At 32.4% G+C, this 22,492-nt stretch overlaps 1 protein-coding gene across 3 annotated transcripts in view; it reads right to left on the bottom strand.

Annotated features, from left to right (window-relative positions):
- Positions 1-4,981: 4,981 nt before the first annotated feature.
- The window catches only part of LOC143066283 (pleckstrin homology domain-containing family G member 7-like), a 97,032-nt gene continuing 79,521 nt past the window's right edge, over positions 4,982-22,492 (bottom strand). For all 3 annotated transcript variants that reach the window (XM_076239278.1, XM_076239286.1, XM_076239282.1), the window contains 9 exons: positions 22,270-22,371; positions 20,643-20,759; positions 19,969-20,143; positions 16,741-16,856; positions 10,888-10,981; positions 10,162-10,247; positions 9,364-9,478; positions 8,240-8,337; positions 4,982-5,300 (listed from right to left, as the gene is read on the bottom strand). In XM_076239278.1, coding sequence (XP_076095393.1) covers positions 5,079-5,300; positions 8,240-8,337; positions 9,364-9,478; positions 10,162-10,247; positions 10,888-10,981; positions 16,741-16,856; positions 19,969-20,143; positions 20,643-20,759; positions 22,270-22,371 — 1,125 coding nt within the window. In that variant the 3' untranslated portion in view covers positions 4,982-5,078. The remainder of the gene's footprint in view (positions 5,301-8,239; positions 8,338-9,363; positions 9,479-10,161; positions 10,248-10,887; positions 10,982-16,740; positions 16,857-19,968; positions 20,144-20,642; positions 20,760-22,269; positions 22,372-22,492) is intronic.

Raw genomic sequence — 22,492 nt, 5'->3', positions numbered from 1 at the left:
TAAACGCTCTTGTTATATACTCATTGATAAGTCGTCAGTAACAGTTAATAATACATAGACATTTAAATGAATTGATATATAGGCAAACGATTCTGAAATCGTCACAACCAAACATTGACACTAAATTGTTTTTGATTATATCTGATTGAAAATGTAAAGTGCGAGTGACTATATAAGTTATCATGCTTTGACCCGACTAACATGGTTATTTCGACTCCGTCTAAATAATCATACTAGTTGGGTCAAAGCATGATAACATTTTTGTGCGGTTATGCTAACCGTATTAGGTATATAATTAATGAAACGTTTAATACACAAGTGTCCTAGATTTCACTACGCAATAGTAACATGTTAACTCCGCCCACTGACCTCACTCTTAATTATACCCCCGCTTTAAAAAAGGGGGGGTATACTGTTTTACCTCTGTCTGTCCGTCCGTCCGTCCGTCCATCAGTCCGTCAGTCCGTCCATCAGTCCGTCAGTCAGTCCGTCCCATGAAACTTTCGTCACATTTTTCTCAGGAACTACACATCCACCCTTTCTGTAATTTGGTATCAACATTTATATATGTCAGCCATACCGTGTGATGCGTTTTCAGATTCATCACTTGACAACTTCCTGTTTACCGAACACTTGTATGATTTTACACATGATAGCCAAGTTGAAAATTTTCGTCACATTTTTCTCAGGAACTACAATACAAGGATTTCTGAAATTTGGTTTCAGGATTTATATAAGTCAGCTATACCGTGTGATGCGTTTTCAGATTCATCCCTCGACAACTTCCTGTTTACCGAACACTTGTATGATTTTACACATGATAGCCAAGTTGAAAATTTTCGTCACATTTTTCTCAGGAACTACAATACAAGGATTTCTGAAATTTGGTTTCAGGATTTATATAAGTCAGCTATACCGTGTGATGCGTTTTCAGATTCATCACTCGACAACTTCCTGTTTACCGAACACTTGTATGATTTTACACATGATAGCCAAGTTGAAAATTTTCGTCACATTTTTCAAAGGAACTACAATACAAGGATTTCTGAAATTTGGTTTCAGGATTTATATAAGTCAGCTATACCGTGTGATGCGTTTTCAGATTCATCACTCGACAACTTCCTGTTTACCGAACACTTGCATATTTTTACACTATTAATATTATCCACTTGCGGCGGGGGTATCATCAGTGAGCAGTAGCTCGCAGTTTCACTTGTGTGTATTGTGTAACCTGATGATCTATTGATTTCCCATGCAGTGCATAGTTCATGTGTTTTTATGCCAACTAAAGATGGAGTCTGGTAAAAGACGATTTGTTGATACTAGTGATGAAGAAATTGAACAAAAACGTTTGAAAATGAGTGCTGACAAAACAATAAAGCAGAATATAGCAGCAGCCACTATTTTCAGAGAGAATTTAAAAGTAAAGAAAATGGATCCTGGATTTGAACCTTAAAACTAGATGAAGTGTTGGGTCATTTTTATATGGATGTCCGTAAAGCTGATGGAAATCGTTATAAAACAAATTCACTGCAATGCTTGAGATACTCATTGAATAGATATTTAAAGGCTCCACCGTACAATAAAAAAATTGACATTGTGAATGATGAAAGTTTTAGCGCTTCCAGAGAAAAATTTAAAGCGGCAATGGCAGAACTTAAACGCATGGGATTAGGAGACGTCGAGCATTATCCGTGTATTGACGAAGCTGACAGAAGAAAAATGTATACCTCAATATATTTATCACCAAATACTCCATTTGGACTTCAAAATAAAGTTCAGTTTGATATTCGCCTGTATTTTTGTCGAAGGGGAATGGAAAATATGCCACAAATGACAAAATCCACGTTTTCTGTAAAAAAAAATCCGAAAACGGGGCTTAAATATGTTGTTAAAACTTTAGATGAGTTGACAAAAAACCATCGCAGCAGTGACAAAGAAAAAACTTCAGGGATAATGCCAGAAAATTCCGGTTTTGAATATTGCCCCGTGTCCTCCTTTGAAAAGTATGTAAATAAATTAAATCCAGTGTGACAAACTATGGCAGAGACCAAAAGATCAGTTTTGGGAAGAGGACCCTTCATATTATAACATTCCTGTGGGCGAAAAAACACTTGGCAATTTCATGTCATACCTGAGCAAGAAGTGCAACTTGTCTGAAATTTACACTAACCATTCAATTCGTGCTACCGGGGCTACTGTTCTGGCTAAAAACTCATATTGTAATGCACAGATCATGGCCGTAACTGGACATAAGTCAGTAGCATCCCTTTCTTTGTATCAGCGGGTTGATAATGATGATAAGATACGTATGGGACAGACATTAACAGAAAGAATCACTGAACCTTCTAAAGCATTAGCTTTAACTGCTGGTGAAACATCATCAAATATTCGTGCTTTACCAAGCTCAAGTTGTACAGTGCCTCTTAAAACTTTAGCAATTGCTCCTTCTACATTTCTTCCTCTACCGAATATTACAACAGCCAGCACCACACTTATGAGCACAGAACGTAGTTCCGTTACTTATAACGTTGGTCAAAAGACTCTGTATACATCTGCTAAGGAACACAAAGCGCCGCCGTTGCCATTTAGTGGACCTTTGCCATGCAATACGTTTAAGCCAAAACAGAAGTACAACCCAACAAGGAAACAGCACACAGTCATTTAATGAATCATTGCAAGGTGTTAATCTAAATGAGCTGTTTAACGATTTTACTGAAACTGCCGTAAACATAAATCGTACTACACTTTGTCCACAAGTTTTCAACAACTGTTCCGTAACTATTGTTTATAAAAAAGAATGACTTCATTTTTAGAAGAAGAACAGTTCTGATAGTTTTTGAACATATTTTTATTTACCGTTTGGTTTAATGTGATCGGGAGCATTTCACTTTGTTTCATTCCATCTTATATTTTTTTTCTTATTTATATTTTTAACGGTTTTCTGGACGAAAAACATTTTTTTTTTAAAATCTGTTATTACTGTTAAGTTTGTATAATACAATACAGAGATGTATAATAAATATATGTTATTTGAATTTCTCTACATTGATAAAGCCATTGATTGCGTCATGCATGTATAGATGTCAACCAGTGGAAATTTCACATAAATACACAAAGGTTATCACAAGACAGCGTGTACCTTACTTCGTTCTTTTTATAGCACACATGATTTCAAGTCAATAGTTATAGGTTAAAGGTCAACATATTACAACAAGATTTCTGATTGGCTACAGGCACATGTTTTGTAAGAAGGTTTCTTCTATTAGGACAATTTGATTGGGTTGTGTACGGCGAACATGGTTATTTAGCAGATGGCAAGGCAGCAAGTAGAATTCAAGTTTACAACTGTATAACCGCACAAATAGTCTTGTTCATAGTATGTTGGATAGACACGAAATATTTAAGTTACTACGTAGCACAAGTTCTTAGTCATTGGTGGCAATACGAAAGATTCTATCGGCTTAAAGGAGACAAGGAATATTAAAATGTGCCGGACAGGAAAATATATTAACTACGGCCAAAATTACAATATGTGTTTTCAATATCCAAACCGATACCCGATCAATGAGTAATGTTGTCGCTACTGGTTTAGCTTGACTATATAATTATGAGTCAAATTAAGGTTGATTAATAAGAGGAGGGACAAAGATGAACATGTGTCTGAGTTTAACTTATCATCTGACTATATACACCAGAAAAAGCAATACTACTGCCAATGATATTCAAAACTTTTATCTGAATGCATGAATTCCTTGTTTGAAAGCAAAGCTAGATGTACAAATAACAAGTTACGCAAACGGCACATGAAACTCCGAAATGTGCGTTGGAGTGGTCATCAGAATGTTCTGTCATATTTAAGAAGTATATAATAACAAGTAAGTGAATGAATGTGTTGGAAAATATACACGAGGATATCAATATGAAATAAATATTGCTCGAAAAGAAACATAAAATCATAAAATTTACAAATTCCAAAATTAATCTAGATTTACTTACTAAAACATACAAGAGTGTAAAATGTATTGACTGATCTTAGCATATTCGATCTATTGTATACCGTGTAGAATATTTCATTTTGGCAGTCAAATCCCCCAAAACTGTGAAACGGCAAAATCATAGATTTTCAATATCGAACGATATCTGTTTTACAATCAAAAGGAATCTTCAATCTATCGATCATGGTTTTCCGTTAACATGTTGTTGGAATTAGTTGAAGTTAATCGAGTTGTATAAAGTGTAAATGTAAATATTCCACTTTACCATAATACGTCAGATCTAAGATTTGCTTATACTACAACAATTATGATTATATGCGCAAAGGAGTTATATAACACATATCTATGCATACATAACCACATAAACCACATCTTACTTTAACGTATGACAAGCGAAGCACTCCAAAGCATTTAAGAAGCTCAAATTTGTTTGTTTTATCACTAGCAGGAGTACGAACAAGAAAATTATATTAATGGTAAGCTTTGTAGAAATCAGACAATGCTGAAAAACTAATCGTTAATACACAAAAAAATAGTTGCAACTGATTCATTGTTAGGCTTGTGAATAATAAAGAAGTATCGTTTATGTTATTACATATCATACCGCCTATTTGACAGCAACACATAAACAGAATATATCAATTATAAATTTACTTAACAGCCTTTAACACGTTTGAGATTTCGGTCTTTGACAAAACTGTTGAAATTATTCAGGCCTATTGTTTGTACAATATATTCGACATCAGAGTGGTTACATTTGTACATGTATAGTTGGAGTTAAAACACGTGCCATCAAGTCGTATGCAGAACACCTTAACAACAAGACATTTAAATAAAGGCAAATGACGTATATCACTGTTCAATAGTCATAAATCACATAATTGAAACAAATCCGAGTTGAGGGAAACACATCAACTATAGGAAAAAAAAAATAACAGAAGAACAGAAACACTAAGTGCTACAAAACCTTGAAATAGAAGCTGTTAATTTCATCCATTTAATTTTAAAAACAAATACAAACAAAACATTTAAATATTTAACAATTTGATTGCCATAACAAATATCACAACACAGATACAGTTATATATACACCGTATCCATAGAAAGGGATTTCTTGTGATGTGTTTTCACCATTCTTTCCCGTCGTTGCGTTCGAGGAGAAACCTCTGAGTCATCACTTAGTTGTGTTTCCATACTTGGAATTTTTGGACTTTTCTCTTTACCAGAATATTTATGAAAAATCATACAATGTTTACAGTTAAACTTGTCCTTTGCGTCCATAATTTTTTCGATCCACTTTTCCTGAAAATTTAATAAAACATTATGTATGACATAAACTAATTGCGGTTCTACTCTATTCAAAGTTAAGGCGGCGGAGACACCAAAAGGTAAATCAAACTCGACAATAAACTTATAACGACATAGGAAAATATGAAAAGGACAGAATGACAAACAAAAGTACTAAAACACAACACAGACAACTAAAGACTTTGCAACACGAACCCCGCGAAAAATACAGGGGGAGATCAATTTATCATCGTTGCTATAAAGTGGTACTATACTATAATACTTTCATTTATATAAAAGTTAAACAAGTTAAATGAATGTATCTGACATAAACTATAGACATTAAAAGTTTATATCGTAAATACGATGTCGATTAATTTGATTACTACAAGAAGCAGGAATTTTAGATTACACATCGAGTGACAATTGAAAATCGGTTGATATTAAATCGGATCATTTAACTTCAATATAATGATATTCGAATCTTTGGTGAGTTTATCATTATTATTAATTGTTGTTTAAAGAATTTAAATCTGTTTATTCAGGCATTCCTATATCAAAATACCATAGTAAAGCAGGTTGTGGATACTTAAAAATACAGAGTACATACAATCTAACTCTCTTTCATCTTGTAATAGTATTAAAACAATTGACTTTTCTACTCTTTACATAAGTATTCCACATTCCAAACTAAAAGACAAATTGAAAGAGTTGGTATTGTTTTGCTTCATAAAAAAGAATGGCCAACGTAGATACAAGTTCTTGTCTTAGGGAGGGATAAATCCTACTTTGTAAAGGATCACTCTGATTCAATCAAAAAATTCTCGGAAACTGACATTATCAAGATGCTTGATTTCTTGATTGAAAACATATTTGTTACGTTCGGAGGACGTGTTTTTCAACAGACTGTTGGCATTCCAATGGGAACAAATTGTGCCCCTCTACTTGCCGGCTTGTTTCTTTATTATTATAAGGCTGACTTCATGCAGGAACTTCTTAGGAAGAAAGATAAGAAGTTAGCGATATCCTTTAACTCTGCTTTCCACTATATAGATGATGTTCTTTCACTAAATAATTCAAAATTTGGTGACTATGTGGAACGCATCTATCCCATCGAACTAGAGATAAAGGATACTACATATACAGTTAAGTCGGCCTCATATCTTGACTTACATATAGAAATTGACAATGAAGGTTTGTTGAAAACAAAACTTTACGACAAAAGAGATGATTTCAGCTTTCCAATTGTGAACTTCCATTTCTATGTAGGAACATTCTAGCAGCACCTGCACACGGGTTATATATCTCCCAATTGATACGATATTCCCGTGCTTGCATTTCCTATCATGATTTTCTTGATAGAGGGTTGCTGCTCACAAGAAAGCTATTAAACCAAGAGTTCCAGTTGAAATCATCCCTTCGTAAATTTTACGGACGCCATCACGAGTTAGTTGACCGTTATGGAATAACCGTTTCACAAATGATATCGAATATGTTCCTTACGTCGTAACTATAATCCCCTTCCCTTTCATGAATGTGACCTACCGAATAAAGACTATTTACCGGATTTTTTTATCACATAAGCAACACGACGGTAGCCACATGTGGATCAGGATCTGCTTACCTTTCTATGATGTGTTATGTGTTCTATTGTTTGTCTGTTTTTCTTCTTTCATTTTTAGCCAGGCGTTGTCAGTTTATTTTCGATTTATGAGTTTGACTGTCCCTTTGGTATCTTTTGTCCCTCTTTTGCATACGCAGGGACCCTTGTGTTTTTTTTTAAAACGCCTCTCTTGACAAGGGTAATTCAAGACAATAACAATCAAAACCAAGGAGTAAACAAAGACTCACAAACCAAAGAAAATTTACATCAACAGTTATAAATAACGAATAAGAAACAGCACGAACTCCACTAAAAACCGGGAGTGAAATCAGGTGCTCCGGAAGGGTAAGCATTTCCTGTACCGTATACGGCACCCGTCGTGTTATTTCTTTGTTCGATTCGGTAATGATGGAAGGTTATTATGGCTGAGGAAGAATGTCAGATATGATTTCTGACACACTTTTGTCATAATGGCCAATCAGCTCATGATGGCGACCGTGATATTTTCTGAGTGATGACCTTTATTTGATTGATTCATAGCCCTGTCTTAGCATCTTTTGAGAAAGCAGTATTCCTCGTTCAATAAAATCAACGTAATTTGAGTTAGCTCCAGAGTAACGTATCAATTTAGACTTATATACTCCATATGCTGGTGCCGCTGGGATGGTGCTACACAGAAATGGAAAGTTGACTATAGGAAAGTTACTCATCGCGTTTGTCATAAATTTTGGTATTCAACCTACCATCAGTAGTCATTTCGAGAAAATGTTTAAATATGTATCAGATTTATATGTGTAGGTAGTATCTTTAACTTCAAGTTCACTTGGATATATTAAATGTAAGTGATGACTGAATCTATTAGAATAAACTCCAACGAATTTGCATAATTTTGTAAATTAAATACAGTATGAGCAAAAAGGAAAATATTTAGAAGCATCAGATCATAGTAATTTTGTAGCTACGAAATTCAGCTAAGTACATAATATAGTTAACATATATTTAAATGTATCATTTTACATTATGCATTATGCAAAATTGAGCGTAATAAACTAAAGTACAACATGTATGGTAGCGACTAATTGACAGTTATATAACTATTCAAACAAAAAGTATTTCTTGAATAACATTTATACATTGTAATGTACTGTTAACGTGAAATTTTGATTGAATAAATGTACTAATTATTAGAGAAAACTGATACAATAGGTTTCGTATTTAAACAGCTTGGTTAATTCATGCAAATTCGTAAAAGAAAAGTGTAAACCTTGGACCTATATTTGTCTTCCTATTTTATTTATCACTGTAATTACAATTTCAACCATAATATGCTGTTAGAGTTATGTTTCTTTACCTTATTATTATCACAGCTCGCTTGAAGAGTATAAACACCAATTATTTGTTGAAATCGACTTATATGCACCAACACAAAAATGCATTTGAGTCCATTCACTGAAAAATGAAAAAGATATTGTATCAATTAATAATACATTTGGATATTTGTCTATAAGTTCATAGAACTATTATAATTTTCCAAAATTAAAAATTATTTTAATTTTCATTCTTATTGAAATTGTTAACTAACCGAATGAAGATCACTGAAATGAAATCCATAGATACAAATTCGTTGTTGATGGTCGCTCAAATTCTGTCTTTGCAAAGAACCATAATTATTCCAAAAACAAAAAATCCGAAGCTGAAACATCAAAATACTGGACTTTTTGATCAACAACATATTTGAATGACATTTCAGTAGACAATCGACTTTTCCAAATGGTCATGTATTGTGCGAAACTACCGGTCGATTTGTGCTTGTACTCAAATGAAGCAGAATTAATTCAGAGTCATATATCCACATTTTAATAAATGTTCACGTCTCATATATGAGTAAACTTAAAAATAGAATTCTGCTTCATATATTGTTCATTTCGTTGATATTGACTCAGATGGACGCCTTAAACATAGAATCTACAAACGTGATGATTTCATACCTCCAATTATCAACTTCCCATTCCTTAGCAGAAACATGCCATTTCTCTGCTTATTATATTGCGTTAACATATACCAGTCAATAAGCTACACTAGTGCATGTTCACACTACACAGACCTGATTCACAATCGTTTGCTACGTATATTATAAGAATGACTGAAATATTAATGAATACAACACAAGTTTATAAACGGTCACAACCACGAATTTGTTGACCGTTACGATGTGTCGATGCCTCAAATAACTTGCGATGTGTTTTTACGGTCTTAGATCTTTAGATACATGTAAAACGTCAGATCTGTCTTTTTTCCCGATTATGTCTTATTTCCAATTGTGACTTTTTCTTTGGATGCAAATTCGAAAAGCACTTTTTAAATGTGTAGAAGGAGACGCCAATCCTTGTCTTGCTTCTTTTTGTGTACATGCAATGCAATCAATTGTTATTGTCACTTCTTAATCGATAAACTAATTACTCTCTAATTTAATACCTGCTGCTTCTGTCGAACCGACATCATGCATGCTGAATCTATCCAATGCTATCGGTTGTTGATAAACTTCATAAAACGCATGATCTGTTTGATAGTCATCTGCATTGGACAATTTCTAGAATAAAAAAGTACTTTGTTGAAGTGTTATTGAAAGAAAAAAATAAAATAAAAAAATATTCCAAAATCTTATTTGTTAAAAAAAAAAAAACCGCACAAGTTTTTTTTTTATACACTAACGTTTAATAGAAAGAGCGAAATATGATTAAATAGTTTCCCTCAGTTTTAGTTTGTTACCCCGATTATGTTTTTTCTATCGATTTATGAGTTTCGAACAGCGGTATACTACTGTTGCCTTTATTTAATAAGATCTATTAAATACATTCTATCACTGCTTTCGTTATATCTTGAAATAGTAGAACGAATCATGTATCACGCAACATTGCAGCAAGGACTGCCGTTCATTTGGCGATTTCAATTTGTAACCGACTTATTTTCGCGGATACTTTATTTTGCGTTTACCTTTTTTTTTAATTATATTTCGCGGCGATTAAAGTTCGCGATTATCCAATTTACTTTATTTATTTAGACAAGAAAGGATCCAGGTTTAAAATATGAAGACGATTTATAATCGCGTTATTTTTCTTCTCCCAAAAGTCGCGACAATAAATCGCAGGTGAAATTTAGTTGGTTTCCAGTGTCCACAACTTACAAAGGTATGATAAAGATGCGTGTCAAAATCTCATGTATTGCTAACATTTTCGATAAGGGTTATAATGTTACAATTATTTTAATGTTTACCTTTCTAGTTGGTCGACTTTTCATTTTGGTAATAATCAGGTTGTCATCAAATAGAAATAATTGTACTTCTACTGTTTTCGTTGATTCTGTAAAAAAAAGTAACAATCAGAAATAAACATGATGAAGGTTGATCATGCACAAATGTGTTAATCAAATTCATGTATTTGTGAAAAGCATGGTGTAAATGGGATCATATGTTAAACGTCTCTAAGGACGAAGCACTAAGGTCAAGAGTTTATTTTTATTCTTCATTATAATAATCAATGCTTGTTTGTAAAAACTGGTTGTTTAAAGCACTTTATCTTCGTTGAGTTTTTACAACCGATGGATTGATACCATTGATGATTACGGTTTCGTGCGCAAGCTTAATACTAAATAGTGCTGAATTGACCGCAAGCGAACTACCTGAACAGTACTGAATGTATTGCAATGGAGTCTGCAATTTGGACGAAAAAGTAGCTGATGAGTCTTGTGTAGAGAAACGTGCGTCTAAAATACATGGAACGTATCTTGGTCATGTTTTTTTATCACTTGGTCAATACTGGTTTCACCTAAAATTATATCTCGTCTTTCCTTTCATTTGAATAGGGAAGATCATTTGCTTAAGAACACTATTTATAATTATTTTTTCAATGAACAAAACTGCAACATATGTACAATAGGTAGTTTTAAAAAAAAAAAATAATAATGTTTTATATATAGTTCTCATATTTTTCAAATGCTTACGTATTAAAAGAAGTGGTCCTTCGTGTACGAGTTGGCGATTTGGTGCTGATAACAAGTTAGCTGACGGTTGACCTGTTAAACACTGTTTCAAAAACTAAAAAGACAAATGGAAAAGTTGTGTTAAATGCATAAAAGACAATCTAATAAACAGGTATAGTCATCACACCCTTGATATATTATAATGTTACGATTACTTTAACGCCGTCACATGTTTACCCCCTACATATCCACAAGTAGATTTATAGTGGGGTTCATGACGTCACGTTAACAATAGTAGTGACATTATCGATTACTGTTATTGTTCTTTGTTGTATTTTCATATACATATCTTGATATGCATTCGTTATACAGTCCAATACTGACTCCCTACGCTTTCATAGATGTTATTCGTTTACAAAACCAAAAGGGGATTCGGTATTCAACCTCACCCTTATAGATTTTAATAACTCCTTATGGATCTGTAGGTGTTGATTGAAAACCATAAAATTAACTAATAATAGATATGTATAAAAATATGCATCTTTAATAATGATAGATTGAAGTATCGGTATAATCGGTTGAATAAATTTTGATTACAAAGTGTAAGTAGACTGCGAACATCCAAGTATTTTAAAAATAGTTCAAGAGAACAAAAACTGAATTGAAGACAGCAACTATCGAATCACTAATTAGACCTAGATCAATATTTTTGGTGATTAAAATTCCTACATCAGTAGTATCACCACAGATGTATTAGAATTTTCAACAATTTCAATACAATGTAACAACCGCTGATTCCACTCAAGTCTATAAAAGTAGTGAACCTAAAGTACTATCAACAAAAAAACTTGATATGTTATCTGTTATAAGTCAATGAAAGAAGTGATGAACGAACGTCGATAAGTTACTTATTGAATTATGTCTTCGTTACAAGGAGGATTATTACATTGACAATGCTATTTGATTCTTTCTCAGCTGAGCAATTGTTTTCTGAATGATATGTGTGTGAATGATTAACGTAATTTATCATGTAAATATTTGCAACTCTAAAACCCGACCTTATACAACTTTAAACATTTCTAGAATGACAATAGGAATACTCGAATTGTATTATTCGACAGATATGCAAAGAAATTACGTATTTCCTGCTAAATAAACCAAACATGCGGTATGATTGTCAAGGAGACAATTATCCGCCAGAGCATTAAGATCGGGGATTCTTACAACTAAAGGTCACAGCGATCCATAAACACAATCCATATCGTATCGTTAGTTATAAAAGGCCATGCACAAGGGAAACAGTTTATAAAATGCAAATCAGCCACCTGATTTACAATAATAAAAGACCAATTAACGGAAAACAGATATAAAAAGAGAGTCAACCACTAATTATGACTACTGACTTGAACCAGGCATTTAAAGAATATTGCGGGGTTGAGCATGAATGTGTATTCTCAACCCTTCTTACTTTTAAAAGTGGTTTAACAGTACAAAATAAAAACAAACCGAAAGATTTTGAATGTAGACAAAACAAAATGTTTGAAATCATTGCGAACCTTCAGATTTGATTTAAGATTCTTTAGTAGATCTTAAGGAATCAAAATTTTAAAAATCCAAATTTGATTGAGACCGTTTATTCAGTATAGGTATCAGGATCAATATGTTCCTTTTAACATCTAGACAGTGCGATTACATTTTTCTTTATAAGGACTTTAGTGACATCTAAGTATACAGCATAAGAAAGAAAAACGTGTTAGCTTAATGAAATTATCGACATTAAAGATGGATGAGAAATACTCTGATAAAAAATAGCAAGAGTATCCAAATTTCACTGCTATATTCATCATAAAAAATTAATGAAATAGTGATGTTTAAAGGTGAAATCTTTGTTATTATGTGTTTCTATTCATGAAAGAAAATAAAAAGATATAGAAATAGAAATTAGTTAAGTCGGTCACGCATTTTATTATGAAAAATACAGTCAGAATTTAATAAACAAGGTCTTAAATCTAACAATTGTGAGCATTTAACAAATATAATATTATTTCAATTCAGTAATTGGAGATTTTTTGGTAAAACAGCTTTATGTCGAATTCCCACCACCCTAAAAAAACTTCGATTCAGTCGAAGGTGAAGAAAAATTGAAACGAGGGTATTCTGTTTTATTTATGTACTTATAACTTGGAACAAAAGTGATTCATTTAAATATCGTTCGGGTGAATGCCAATGTGTTATTATCATGGCAAACACTGGAAAGGTTAAATGTTGATCTGCATCCATTGTGAGCCTTTTAGCTAAACGAGTCTAAATAAAGGTAAAATCCATTTGAGAAATTTTAAGTCTAAATTTTGTAGATGATGCAAAAATCTATCAGCATATTAAGCATGAATTATAACTATCGTTGTGCTATGCCACAGAAACATTAACAAGTTCTCAGATGAACAGTTCACCAGCTTTAAGTTCTAACCAACCAATGGTCCACTAGATGGGATATTGAGTCCGTAGTGTAGGTCTCTGTGATCTTATCGATATTGATATGGATAATTACAAAAGTATCAAATTCAGAATAAATATCTGTATTTCGTGTACAGTATATTTAGAGAAAGTAAGAATACCGTCTACAAAATAACTTGATATGCTATTTGTTATTTGTCGAAGACGTATTGATGAATGTGTCCTGATTAGCTACTTATTGGATTCTATCTAGAGACTTGGAAGATTAATATATCGAATATGGCTATTTGAAAGAGTCATTCTCAGCCAAATAATTGTTTTCTAAATGATAAAGCAGTATTACAAAAATACTACTCCCTAATATGTGTGAATAATTAACTTAATTTAACATGTAAATATTAGACGCTCTAAACCTTGGCCTTCTGCTACTATTATAAATTGTTCTTGATTGCAAAGAAAAACTCTTAAATTGTATCGTGAAACAGATAATCCAAGCATTAATTCATGTCTTAATGAATAAACCAACAGAACAACATATCCTTTGCATCCATAACAACTAAGGCAAAATTTTATTGACTTAATGAATAGTGATTCATCGTAGAAATATTCTGCAAAACGACATACCGTGTTTAGACTTCTTCCAAATGATGACCAGATCACCAAAAAAACCCGGATGTTTAAAAGAATAACTTGTTTCCTAGGACTTATTTACACTGGTGGCATGATATAAAATACCAAGATAAACATCAAATAGTTGTACCCAGGGGAAACTGTGCCATTTGTTAAAGTTGTAATCATTTTTAAAATTGGAAGGACACAATAGAATACTAAAATGCAAACTGATTCCTCTTGCAAAGCGCTTTTGAAAGCAGACCCATTTCTGGCAGGGTTCGTCTTTTACTTCAGTTTAAATGTGTTTGTTATTAACTTTTTACCATTTTTGAAATTTTGTTTTGGTCATGGTATTTATCAATATTTTAAATTTTTTTTTTAATGTTTTCCTTGTTATCTAATCACCTCGACGAAATTATATGTGCTGTTTCCAGTTTTGTTGGCGGTGGTGTCGAAGTATGTGATTATAATGAAAATGATTAAAAAAAGAAGAGATGTGGGATGCTTGCCAATGAGACAACTATCCACAAAAGTTCAAATGAAGTGCATTTAACCCATTTTAGGAAATCGTACTGCAAAAATGAGACAAACTCATACCGAATAGTCGGCTATTCAAGTGTCGACCCTCCCCAAACTTGGTTACAGTAGTGCAACAGCACAATATAAGAACAAACTATAACAAGAGGCTGTCATAACAACTGCAACCCGGGTTTATTAACATTTATTTGTGTCCTGGCAATATCACAAGAACCATAACTGATGAATGGTGAAAGTAAAAATCATCAATATCAAATTTGACATCCATTTTGTCATCAGTATCATCATATTAAAATTTGAAAGAGCTTAGGTTGAATGGTTCACAAGTAAATGCACCAACATGAATGGAAACGCCATTGTTTTATCTTTTCAGAACCATAACTCCTGAACAGTAAAAGTCAAAATCGTCATTATTGAACTTGACCTTCATTTTGTTGTCAGTAACAACATAGTAAAATTTTAAAAGCTTTGGTTGAACGGTTCATAAGTAAATGCACGGAAAACATTTGGTTGCCGACCGCCCGACCGAACGACCGCCGTACATTTCAAAATCAATAACCGACATTTTTGTCACAAAAATCCGGTTAAAAATCAGTTGAAAAATGTTTAACTCATCAGATTCAGACAAAGAAAAATCAAACAGAAACACAAACAACACGTAACCGTATCCATACTCCGAAAAATCAAAAAAATAATTTAAGTAAACAGCTACTACTTGTTAGAAAAAAAACCATAACAAATTGTATAAAAAATCATGAATCTAAGACTTAAATATCAATAAGTACAAATCTAAGATCCAATGGATTTAGTTTGAAGAAGTCTTCAATAGTTATCAAAAGAACAGGATTATAATTTAGTACGCCAGACGTGCGTTTTGTCTACATAAGACTCATCAGTGACGTTCTAATCAAAATAGTTATAAAGCCAAACAATACAAAGTTGAAGAGCATAGAGGATCCAAAATTCCAAAAAGTTGTGCCAAACACGGCTAAGGTAATCTATTCCTGGGACAAGAAAATCCTTAGTTTTTCGAAAAATTCAAGGTTTTGTATCAGGAAATTTATAAAAATGATCACATTATTGATATTCATGTCAACATCGAAGTGCTGACTACTAGGGCTGGTGATACCCTCGGGGACGGTTCAACAGTCAAGTAAATAAACAGCTGCGACAGGAGCGCATGATACGATTGTCGTTTTGTGGGAAAAACACATAATAAATGTTTTTGGAATAACACGGTGGTTGTACGGGAAGGCATGCTACATATGTCCTGACTGATTCCTTATTCCTGCTCAAAAAGACGTTTAGATAAGAAACAAACAAAATTGCTTACAACATGTTTTAAATGTTTCACCAAAAAGCTCAATAAAAACTCAATAACTCTAAAATAAAATTTTGAACCCTTTACCAAAGCGTATACAGATCTTTAGATAAATATAATTGAAAAGTGTGTAAAGTCCCGTAGCTCAAAAAGCTTCAATCAGATTTTCACCAAAAAATATACAAATCGTTTGACCATCATAAGATACAACTATGTTAAGTTTTTCTCAAGTACTGTGCGACATGTTTACGGCAGACAGACGGACGCCGGACATTTGTATACCATAATACGTCCCGTCAAAATTTTGACGGGCGTATACAAAAATTGACCTTGTACAATATCAGATCATAGGTATCGACAGAAACAGCTAATGCTAAATCTATGATGAATGGTATAAAGTTAAAGTAAGGTTGGTGCATTGCATTTCCGTAAGTTTTTTTTTTGCTGCTCCGCACATCAGTCATGGTTATTGACATTAAAGCTATATTTTCAGTTTAAATGGTAAGAATTGCGATTAAATGAGTTTGATAAATGGAATGAATTAAACGAATGTCCATGAAGATTATTATTTCAGTCATGGTTATTGGCTTTAAAGCTATTTCATTAATTGAATTTTAAAGTTTATGACTAAATTAGATTAAGAGAAACCATAAAAAAGTCCCTTCTCTGTTTATTTTCAATATGTTATTCGTACAGAAAAATAATGCGGATGCCAAGAATATTTTGAATTACATGTATATATAACAAACCAAAACAAAGTTTCTTCTGTTATCTTATAATTAAGATATATCCGATTGTCCTCTTTTATCAAACTTGATAGTTTTTGAATAGATTTTATTAAGGAAATCGCTCAAACTAATTTTTGTTACTACACTCATTAACGAAGTAATAAATGTTCATCTGATGCAAGAAATAATCTTCTAAATTCAATGTCATATTAATGATTATACCTCTGGAATGTACGCCTTCTGGTCAATATCTGTTATCGATGGCCATATGAGATGCTCCTGTATCTCTTGTATTCTTTGATTATTTCTCTCTAACCTGACCTTTTCATCCAGTTGATCTATAAAATGACAAATATCGCTCGTTTATTGTTATCTAATTACCCGATACTAATACTGTCTAAACTGACATGATACAAAGTAGTGGTATCAGAATCTGGTGACTGCTGTACATGAAAATCATATCAATCAAGGGATAAATGTCTACGTTTGATTGCCTTTTCCAAATTGAAAATCTTTTTAGTTCAAACGATATTTAGAATCAGTCGTTAGTTTCATTTCTGTTAATAGTATTTGCAATTTATCCTTGCATTCTTAAACTTGCATATTGATTAACTCAGTCATTCGTAAAAACTTTGCTAAGTTTTATCAAAATTTAATTTACATTGTAAGCTCATTTAATTTTATAAATACTTAGATGCCGTACAAAACATAGCTCAACTGGTTTCAGACATTGACATAAATTTACATTTTAAGAATTCAAAAACATAGTAGAAAGTAATGCCAAACAGGAAGTGACTGCCCTGTAGAATCAGGGTACAGCTCAACATTATAACTTAAGTCAGAATTTGGCAGTTGCTATCTAATAGTTCGTTTCTATGATGTTGCATTGTTGTTTGTTTTTGTTGCATTTCTGTGTTCTGTTATTTCGTTTGATGTGTTTCTCTAAGTTAAAGTTTGTAACCCAGACCTGTTTTCTTTAAATCGATTTGAATTATGACTTTTGAACAGCGGTATCTTACTGTTGCCTTTATTAAACTTTATTTCAAAACATTCCTTAACAATGAATATTTGTAACGTGTGAGAAACATCAAGAAAGGACAAACAGACGGACAATGTCATTGCAGTATATCATCCACTCCGAAAGTAGTTGTATATATGTTAAATATTAAATGTCAAATTCATTATGAAGTGTATTAAAGAATAGCTCCCACGTACATCATTTAGTTGAGTATCTCCTTTAGTCAAAGACTTAAGTTACTTGAAATAATTGCCTCATTAAAAAAATTTCCTGACAGTAAATCATATTTTTCCATAGCGGTTACACATTAGAGCTTTTACATAACACATGAAAGAGAAACCAAATATGTTATGTCAGTGTAACATTTTCTCTTTTGAATGTCTTTTGGGAATATCATATTCCTCTTTCTAAATCAGGCAATGATATACTGTCTCTAAATTCAACTTTCAGTCCCTAAATTCCTACGCGGTTCCCAGACAGGCAATTATTCATATGAACATTAAGATTGGTATTCTAAAAAGACTTGATTATATATCAAGAAAACAATTTTAGTCTTGTATGATCTTGACATAATAATAAGTATACATCCTTCCATTAATATTTATAGGTACTACATATACTCCCAAGACATTGATCAAATATGTTTAACACTAAAAACATACATGTCTTCACTAGACGATACAATGCTTATATTTTCAAAAATATTTGTTTTCAGTTGCAGAATTTATTGTTTTTATTCATCTATAAATCCCTGTTCTGATATTTCAATTACAAAGCCTAACAGGAATCATGTTAACCTGAGACCGGTTTTACATGCACTAAATCAAAACTTCGAGGGGTGAAAAAATAACTAGAGGCTCTAAAGAGCCTGTGTCGCTCACCTTGGTCTTGTGCATATTAAACAATGGACACGGATAAATTCATGACATAATTGTGCTTTGGTGATAGTGATGTGTTTGTAGATCTTACTTTACTGAACATTCTTGTTGCTACAATTATCTCTATCTATAATGAACTTGGCCCAGTAATTACAGTGGAAAATATTATCTAAAAATTTACAAAAATTTATGAAAAATGTTAAAAATTAACTATAAAGGGCAATAACTCCTTAAGGGGTCAATTGACTATTTTGGTCATGTAAACTTATTTGTAGATCTTATTTTGCTGAACGTTATTGCTGTATACAGTTTATCTCTATCTATAATAATATTCAAGATAATAACAAAAAACGGCAAAATTTCATTAAAATTACCAATTTAGGACAGTAACCTAACAACGGGTTGTCCGATCCATGTGAAAACATCAGGGAAGATAGATCTTGACCTGATAAACAATTAAATCCTGTCAGATTTTCTCTTAATGCTTCGGTTCTTGAGTTATAAGCCAAAAACTGCATTTTACCCCTATGTTCTATTATAAGCCGTGGCAGCCATTTTGGTTGATTGGCCAGGTCACGCCACACATTTTTTAAACAAGTTACCCCAATGATGATTGTGGCCAAGTTTAGTTTAATTTGGCCCAGTAGTTTCAGAGAAGAAGATTTTTGTAAAAGATTACTAAGATTTACGAAAAAATGGTTAAAAATTGACTATAAAGGGCAATAACTCCTTCAGGGGTCAACTGACCATTTTGGTCATGCTGACTTATTTGTAAATCTTACTTTGCTGAACATTATTGCTGTTTACAGTTTATCTCTATCTATAATAATATTCAAGATAATAACCAAAAACAGCAAAATTTCCTTAAAATTACCAATTCAGGGGCAGCAACCCAACAACAGGTTGTCTGATTCATCTGAAAATTTCAGGACAGATAGATCTTGACCTGATAAACACTTTTACCACTTGTCAGATTTGCTCTAAATGCTTTGGTTTTTGAGTTATAAGCCAAAAACTGCATTTTACCCCTATGTTCTATTTTTAGCCATGGCGGCCATCTTGGATGGTTGGCCGGGTCACGCCACACATTTTTTAAACTAGATATCCCAAAGATGATTGTGGCCAAGTTTGGATTAATTTGGCCCAGTAGTTTCAGAGGAGAAGATTTTTGTAAAAGATTACTAAGATTTACGAAAAATGGTTAAAAATTGACTATAAAGGTCAATAACCTTGAAGGCTTATAAAGTATATGAGTTCATACACGGATTTGTGTGGTGTGCATGCTGCTCAATCTCATTTTGCTCTATTGTTTTTCCTTCATATATTTTTTTTATGCCATAATGATGTCTTTCTTCGTCGTCGTCTGTTAAATGTTAAAATGCTAACAGCTTTAGGTATCGTCTTAATTGTAAGCAAAACGTTCGTCGAATACAACATTTTCCCCTTCCTCATAACAAGTACTTCTGTTTAAACAAAATAAAATTGTTTCATGGTGAAAATTCTAAGTAAAATCGATGTGATTGTCTTAACAGATTAAAGATAACTTGTACATACGTAGAGACTCTTCTAGCTTGCCTATTGCTTCTGTGAGCAAATTAATATCACTTTCTTCTGTTGTATATTTCCTTATTGGTGCTAGCAGGAGCGGTAGTTTTGTCGTATGCTGAAGTGGTGCTACTAATAAATCGTTTAATTTTAGACGATTGCATCTAGGGTCCTGCTCACACCACTATCAAAAAAAAAAAAAAAATTGCGGCTTTTATAGGTTACTAATAATTATGTACAGAAAAGGAATCTGGTTTAAACCTCAAGATTATGAAATTTAGGTAGTTTTCTTTGCAAAAGAAAGTAAAAAACAAACATACAAGTCTAACATTCTAATCTATAATTAGAATCAATTTTAGTTTTAGAATAAAACAAATTATTGTAAAAAATATAAGTTTGGATAGCTAGTTTCATAGTAGTCGTTTTTTCTTATAGCTTCAGGAATATGCATCGCCAATCAAAAGAGTAAATCAAAGTAAAAATAAGTATAACATTATGGTTTTTGAACAATGAATATAAAACACAAGCAGTAGAGTTTTAAATTTATCTGTTATATCATGTTGACTTTGTAATAGGTTGACTTGTTAAACCAAAGACAAAGGTGTGGTTTCGTTTGGATTAAATTTCTAAACAATTTTGATTTGATAAGTGTTGAAAACTTTAAATCATGCTCATCAGAATACCTTTTCAAATTCACAAAAATCATCATTCTTTCTTAGCTTTTCAAGAGCATTTGCTGTCTTCGAAAAGTTGACACAGTTTGTGTGAAACACTCCTCCTTCATTAGATATCTGTGCAAACTGTTAAAAGAAAAAACATCAGATTTTAACATCATTGCAAAAATGTAATGTTATGTCAACAACCTAGACATACAAATCGCGTTTCCTGGACATTAATCCTACCATGACATAATAGGCTTAATAAATACTAGAAAATAATGATCTGTTTTTAATAAGTAAGATAATCAGACTGTATAGTCTGTGGAAATAAATCGTTGGCAATTGTTGTAGACAGAGAGAATATATTAACACTGGTGAGTTGATTTACCGGAATAGGCAAAATTAAAATTTTGCTCGTGATCATTTTTCCAAATAAATGGATAATCTGTACATCATCTTTTATTACAATAATTTGTTTTTCACAAATGAAGTATATGAAATAGAATATTAAGGACTTCATATATGTTCTTGCTTGTGTGTTATATACAATGTCATGTAATTGATCAACCTTAATGTCATATAAACACTATAAGAGACTGACTCTTAACCTTGGAAAAGATTGTATACATTAGTGGAAAATTAAACATGAGACAAAACGAATGTAAACAATTCCAATCACACGATAAAAATTGAACCACAATTACAACTAGATATATCATATGCCTGGTAAATGTTCTAGTAATGTAATTCCGACCTCAAAAGTACATCGTCATGTTAAGCGTGATATATTACGGAAATAAGTCTTATTAGGTGGTAAGAAAAGGAATGATCAATGTTCTTTTGATATGCTACTTCGTTATTCTTATGTCATATCTTTGTGTTTCTGTATTTGCTTTCGACAGTTTCTGTTCATTTCTTGAACAGCATGACTATACTGAAGCGATTATTACTAGCTTGAACTGTTTGTTGTTAAAAGATTCTATGTCGCTCTGTTAATGTTTTTTAGTCTGTTAGTTTATAGTAGGAGTATGGAATAAGGCGTATGCGCAACGCTAGGCAGTGTTGTCCTAGAAGAAGGAAGTGAAAAAGTACAGGCTCCATCCCGACCGGGGAGGGAGTAAATAATCTAATTGACTCTAACATAGTAAGGTTGGTTTTCGAAGCACGTTATAAATATTCTAAAAGCAAGGTATTTCTTTACCATAAAATTTCAGGTAAAAAAGGTATAATTTACAGTTGTCACTAAAAATAAGGCAGACTTTTTCTTCACTATTGGCATTGTTGAAATTTGTGTGTATTTGGTTCTTTGAATAGCTTTTCATGATCGTAATCTTAATCGGCATTGCGTTGGAAAATACTTTCTTGTCGATAATATAGCTGATATTAACAGAATTCGTTTATTACTTGTATGAGGTCGAATTTAAAATTTCGATATGTTGACATTCACGAGAGGATTCCTAGTAGATTGAAACTAACAGATGTCTAATGTGGCTACTTTTGTATTGTCAGTTTACACCCTTTTAGATGACTGTCTAACAGATAAGATCATAGCTTATAGGGATGATTATTATCTTAAATGAATATATTTATTTCAGCGTACCCTTTCCAATGTCTACTGAGCTATTTTGTATAAAGATATTTATAAACTTACCCTTTCCAAAGCTTCTACTAGACTTGATGTATTCCAAATAGTATCCGTCGTCAAGTTACGTAATAAAACAGCGATCAAATCTTTACAAAATGTATAACTAATCTGCAAATATCAAATACAATGTAACACAAGTGGACCTAAACGTCATTCGTAGTAAACTAAAACTGTCTGAGTTACGTTGTTTTGCATCATGTATAACTAAGCATAATATAAACATGTAAAA

The sequence above is a fragment of the Mytilus galloprovincialis genome, chromosome 1 (assembly GCF_965363235.1).
Source record: "Mytilus galloprovincialis chromosome 1, xbMytGall1.hap1.1, whole genome shotgun sequence".
Taxonomy (NCBI): Eukaryota; Metazoa; Mollusca; class Bivalvia; order Mytilida; family Mytilidae; genus Mytilus; species Mytilus galloprovincialis.
The sequence above is the reverse complement of the archived record's forward strand: the minus strand, read 5'-3'. Positions and strand labels throughout refer to the sequence as shown.